At 29.2% G+C, this 6,668-nt stretch overlaps 1 protein-coding gene across 1 annotated transcript in view; it reads right to left on the bottom strand.

The window, feature by feature from the left end:
* Nucleotides 1–4,244: 4,244 nt before the first annotated feature.
* Nucleotides 4,245–6,668, bottom strand: part of LOC102597224 (polygalacturonase-like) — a 5,865-nt gene continuing 3,441 nt past the window's right edge. The window contains exons 3-4 of the mRNA XM_006351034.2: nt 5,365–5,590; nt 4,245–4,548 (exon numbers count right to left, since the gene is read on the bottom strand). Coding sequence (XP_006351096.1) covers nt 4,318–4,548; nt 5,365–5,590 — 457 coding nt within the window. The 3' untranslated portion in view covers nt 4,245–4,317. The remainder of the gene's footprint in view (nt 4,549–5,364; nt 5,591–6,668) is intronic.

Genomic DNA, 6,668 nt, shown 5'->3' with positions numbered 1-6,668 from the left:
TTTCAGCATGGAACATTAGATTATCCAATGTTGTTTCTAAATGCACTCTGAGAAGTTCCTTATTTCAACAGATTCTTGAGGCTTATTTCAACACTTTGAGAAATCCTTTATTTCATTTTATTACTATGTTATTGAAGTTTCACATTACTTATTTCAGCAACAACTCATTGTACCACATCTAGCCTAGACTTTATAGTGTATAAACTGTTCATTATCTCCTTGAACATAAATTTTTGATGATTATTAAATGTCTAATTTAATATTTTTGATTTAGATAGAGATGTTGTTTTAATAAACTCGCAGCACGAGTACATTTCAACTGACAAAAACATAAAGAACCACTTTAGAATATCAATCGCAAAACTAAAAAGAAGTTATATATCACACAAGTTCAAAAGATCCTAAATCGGAATACCAAAATCAAACAGAAGCAGTTGTTTAACACTAGATTCAATATTATACTAACGTTATTTATTACCAAAAAATGGACCCAAACAAAAGTATAAACATCAAATTTATAGCAACACATTTTACTGGAAAAGAAAGCTATTGTGAAGGTGATAAAAAGAGAGATACCTTTTAGAGAGAGAATGTGTCGGTAGTCAGTAGTTACAACAATAAAAGTTACCTGCAATATAAAACTATAACAAACTAGTAAAATGCTTGAACCTAACTCCAAATGCTTGCTTGAACCCTAACATCTATTTTCAGAAAAAATTACTTCTAAAAAAATCTCTATTTTCAGAACATTCAAATTTCTAGAACCCCTATTTTTGAGAAAGTACCAATCTTACTTCAAGCTAAATGAAATGGAAAAAGTTCAGAGTTAAAATATCATATTTTCATAACACCCAAACCACTAAATTCTCTATTTTCAGTGGTGTGTCAAGCAATGGGGGAGTTAGGATTTTTAATAAGGGGGTTCAATATCTGAAGAACTAACACACGAACTAACCGAAGGAGGTTCAACATCTATTATATACATAAAAAAATATTTTTAACCACGTATAAATAATAAAAAATTTCGCCGCAGGGGGTTCAAATGAACCCCCTAACAGAAGGCTGGCTCCGCCCATGGTGTCAAGTGAAACGATTCTTACCAAAAAGTTCAGAGTTAGGGTTCATATTTTGCAACTGAAAAACAATAGTGTGTCGAGTTGAAACTAGAAAGCAATGGTATGTCGAGTTAATCTGGTATCCAAATGCAGGAATCTGACCTAAATTCTTAGTTGGGGTTCCTATTTTGCAGAGAGAAGAGTTGAAAGATACTTCTATTTTGTTTGGATTTGAGCTAAATGAAATCAAAATGGAGATGAGAGTTTGAGCGCTTACCTTTCAAGATGGAGACTTCAAAATGTTTGCTTCAGAGATTAGAGATGGAGACTGGGAACATATGGAAGCTTGAGAGCCTTCATTGGAGTTTCAGAGCTTGAGAGCGTGAGTTTCTAGAGAGGGACTTGAAATGTTGAAAATTTTGTGCCCTAGAATATATCACTTTAAAAAGTTTTGCAACGGAATTAGTGACGGATTCTAACATCCGTCGCTTTTAAAAATATATATATATTTAGAAAAAATTATATTGACGAATATTTTCGTCACTATATAATATAAATTTTATAAAAATATATTTAAAAGTTTAGCAACCTTTTTTTCGCACTAATTCCATCGCCCAATATTAATTAAATTTGTCACCCCTACTTTGTTATTAAATCCGTAGGAAAAACTAGGCGCCAAAATTTTGTAGTAATATTTAGCGACGAATTAAATATTTCATTGCAAATCCATCGCTATATTATAAATTAAAAAATCAATTGTTAATTTTGCAACAAAATGGTTATTCCGTCGCAAATCCATCGTTATACAGTGACGGAATATTGTTCGTCGCTAATATCCGTCGCTAAACGTTATTCTTTCATAGTGAATGTGACACTTGTCGTACTATGTTTAAAAGAGCTTTTGATTTTTTATTATTATACTGATTTGACAGTTCGTGATATTATATTATTATAACATTGTTTGGACATTTTTTAACTGTTCAAATTTTCAAGTATCAAAATCAGTAAATGTGAGGAGTTTTTAGTTTTTTTAAAAAATATTGTTGTCTCTACCGTCTTTGATAATAAAAAATTGTTCTCTCTGTCACCTTCTTCCCCCCTTCATCTTCTTTCACAATCTTGTTTTTAAACCTAAATCATTTCTCTACTTCTTTTTTTATTTGTTTTGTTCTTAGATTTATATTTATTAACTTCACATTGTAATATTGTTATTTTTAAAACTAATGATTAATTACCGTTAACAAGATGTTAGCTATGTGATTGCAATATCTTATCTTGGATGTTAACAGTAGTAAAAATATTATTTATTAATATAAGATTTGAATTATTTAATTCAAAGTTCTAAAATATTTCTGTTTTTTTTTCTTTTCTAGCAGTAAACTTTGTACTTTTTTCTTATATTATTTATTACAATTTCCAATATTGTTTAATGTGAAAATTTATATATTCTAATCTGATTTGGATTTACAGTTTGGTGTTTGAGTTTTTCTAATTCTAGTATGGTAGTTTGTTTCTAACCATTAATTTCCGTCAATTTCTTTGTAAGGAAACAACATTCAAATATAATAGTTGAAATTTAAAAAATTGTTGATTCTGAAATAATCAAGTGTTATATATATGCGAAAGTTAACAAAACAAATTAATTTAGAATGATGATAAATTATACCAAAAGGAAAAGTATTCTGAAAGAGGCTTGATACTTTTATATAATTTGATCAATTGATATACATATGATAAAATTAGTATAATAAAAAATATAAAATAATAGCAACAATAGTCTCCCCTAAAAAATAATCTTTTAGTGACTATTATTTAGTTAGTAAATATAATTATTTTAATAAAAAATATTTTCTTCCATTTATTTTATGATTAGTCAAGTGTGTCAATCACTCATTTTTGGTCAATCAAATGTATATATTAGTGAATTGTTAAATTCGTGTTGTAAATCATGAGTTTCCTACTTAATCAGATCACTGAAAAAATGCATGATGAAAAACAAATTCTCACTAAATTAGTGGAAAATTTCATAATTTTTCTATATAAAAATATTATTATTTTTTCTTTTCTCACCGATTCAATCAAAAAATTTGTGAAAATAACCTCTGAACATTTTTTAATATAACTTTCCGTGGAAAAACAATAATTTTTTAATAGTAATCAAACCCAATGTAAGCTAGTGAATAGTGATTGCTAAACACCTAACGTGTGCACCAACTCTCAACGAGGTCATTAAAATTGATAATATAGAAGCAAAAAAGACTGTAATTTGATTGATAATCACCCAACTTCTATTTTATTATACAAAAATTGTCACTAAATTTTTTTGGGGAACTTTCACATATAGCCACTCAAAAAATAGCTTAATTATGCTTCATATCTATAGTTTGCTAATTACGATTCGTAGCTACATGTTATAGGGATGAGAGAGGCGAGCGAGAGAGGGCAGAGAGTGGAGAGAGGCGAATTGTATATGTATATCTGTCAAATAATTGTATATATGTAACAAGTATACATTTGTATTTGTATATCTGGCGAGCGAGATGGGAGAGGGAGGAGAGAGGCGAGCAAGAGAGGGCAGAGAGTGAAGAGAGACGAACTGTATATGTATATCTGTAGATAATTGTATATATATAACTGATAAATATATATGTATTTGTATATTTGGCAAGAGAGATTGGGAGAGGGTGGAGAGAGGCGAGCGAGATTGGGAGACAGAGAGGAGAGAGGCGAGCGAGAAAGGTCAAAGAGTGGAGAGAGGCTAATTGTATTTGTATATATGTCACATAATTATATACATATGTGTATAATTTGTATTTGTATATGTATAAAAGAGGACAAGTGACGTAAGCTAAGCTAAAATTAAGTTGCGAGCCGTTATTAATTCAAACTATAGCTATATTAGCTAATTAACTAGTATATGTTTGTTTTTCTGCATAATTTTCCTAAAAATATTTGATGTAATGAAAAAGTATATAATTCAACTTACTTTATAAGTATCACGAAAGTTATTAAACCATTTTTTATAACAAAAGAGACACAATTTTGCCTGACTAAATTGTTACCACAATCATGAGAAAATTGATAGTTACAATTATTTCTTTATTTCAAAACTAACCAACAAGACTAAAAAATAAGAGACCTCATGAGAAATGAGCTTCTTTTCCTATATTTTATTTTCAATTGGTTGAAAAGTCGAAAATATATACACACAACAAGTATCATGTATCATATCATCATAATTAGTACATATTATATGGTGTTTTTAGAAACAACTCCGAGGAAGGACCGTGCCACGATGTGTGCCTTGTGCATTTTTACAATATGTTAAGGCTGGTCTTTTCAAATGAGGATCCACAAAAGTGAGCTTTATATCTTGTAATGTGATACCACTACATGGATTTGTTTGGCTGCAATCTAATTTTATTGCTTCTTGTGTTGAAGATGTCCCTTTTATATTCTTGTATGTTACTTGACTCACCTTCACTCCTGAATTCTGCATTAAAATTTAGTAAAAGAATATATAGAATAAACAAAATGAGTTTCACTTTATTAGAGGTGAAAGAGCAATACATTTCGAACACACAAAAATATAAAGAAGTTGAGAAAATTATTTTTCAAAAAAAGATTTTTTGTTAGTAAATGAGAGGAAATAACTTTCGTCACTGGTGATCATTTATGTGTAAAAAGTTACAACTTAATTACACACATATTATTATTATTATTTAGTACTCAAAAGTTTTATCAAAATATAGTACTCTTGATTTTCTAATAATGATCTTTAGTCTATTGGAATATCCGATCTAACAACTAAAAATACTTTTTTGGAACATGATTTTTTGTTGTATAAAACATAATATTAATTATAACAAATAACAATATAAATGAGTAGGTTCTAGTTAATATACAATGGCCATACAATTCTTCTTTATGGTGGATAATGGATGGTTGATAATTATGAGATTTTAGGTCTAAATTTTAGTAAAGATAAAAATATTAGGTAATTTTCTCCATTTGTCCTAATCTTAATGAATAGAGACGAGTTGTATATGTTATTGGTGGAAACTGAAAAGTGATAGATATCATATAGATCTATAGTTATGTAAAACTAGATCTGAACATCACGTTTATCAATAAGAATAATAATTCCTTTTTAGTTTCCTTCACATTTTCATTACCTTAGAAGATATATACTTTTTGTACAAATTTAGGATGCAGTAATAACTATAAATCATCTAATTTGAATTATACCACTTTTAAATAGAGTTTATTAACGTATATATATATACATCGACAATGTAAAAAGTTATACCTGCTGTGGACAATTGTTATCAGGGCAATAGTTTTGATCAATGAGAATAGGGTAGCCAACATTCCTCATAACAAGATTTCTGAAGATGAGATTTTTAGCATAGCTATTACTTGGCCTTGCCCATGACTTAACCCTCACACCATTTTGTGTTTTTGTGAATACTGAATTTGCCACTGTTATATTCTGAACTCCTGCTTCATTTAGGCTATTGGCCAAACTTCCTATGCTGCAATATATATCACAAAATATATAGTCGGCGTTTGGACATAAAAATGTAATATTTATGGTATCAGAAAGATAAAATGTGATGACAGACATTGAAATTTTGTGAAACTTTACAAGACGTGTTTAATTTGAGTTGGAACTCTATAAAGTGTGCTCGGTTTCAATTATGATTCTTGGTGGCTACTCAACTCTAAACTCTAGTTCATGCCTATTTCCCTTGAAAAGGCATCTCGAAAATTCCACAAATTCATGAAATATTCATAGAGATATCAAAATCAATCATCCTAGTTCGAGAAATATACCACCTAACGACCCTCAAATCATGGATAAATATTATGAGAATAGAATCAATGAGGAACAGATTTGTACCTACATATTTTTATCAATAAAATCATGTTTCTTCATATTTTATTTGTGATTGTAATTTATTTTCTATCACTTTAAAATTTGTTGCAAACTGTGATATTTCAAAAATGGATATTGGATGTTATTTTAGAATTTTGTAAGAATATTTTATATATGTAACTATATTCTACATTGAAGGTATTGAATTTCTTAAATCAATAAATATAAAATTTAAATTTTTAATATTGTGAGTTGTATCCAATGAGGAATTAGAAAGGACAAAAATAAGAATATAAAATGAACGCATTATATAAGTGGGCAGCAAAATGCCCTAACGACTATCTCGATAAATGTTTCAACTTTCAAAAATTGTCAAACTTGCATTATAAAACAGATGGAAGAAAATGTATTATTTTAAGGGAAAGGGGTCAAAAATACCCCTCAACTTTGGTTTATTGTTTGACTACGCCCTCGCCGTTAAAATGAAGTTATTTTTACCCCTCCCGTTACTAATTTCACCAAATTTACCCCTCAATTGGATGGAAAACCCAAATCAATTAAAATTACCCAATTTCAATTAAATAACCCATTTTTTTCTCTTTTTAATCCGAACCCGACCCATTTATACCAAATTAAAACCCCAAATCAAGCTCCGGCAATCGCCATTCATTTTCTCCGTTTTCCGGCGAAACACCACCAAAACAACCTCCAAACGACCACCTGAAACCACCACT

This window comes from Solanum tuberosum, unplaced genomic scaffold (genome assembly GCF_000226075.1).
Source record: "Solanum tuberosum cultivar DM 1-3 516 R44 unplaced genomic scaffold, SolTub_3.0 scf00132, whole genome shotgun sequence".
NCBI classification, from domain to species: Eukaryota; Viridiplantae; Streptophyta; class Magnoliopsida; order Solanales; family Solanaceae; genus Solanum; species Solanum tuberosum.
The sequence above is the reverse complement of the archived record's forward strand: the minus strand, read 5'-3'. Positions and strand labels throughout refer to the sequence as shown.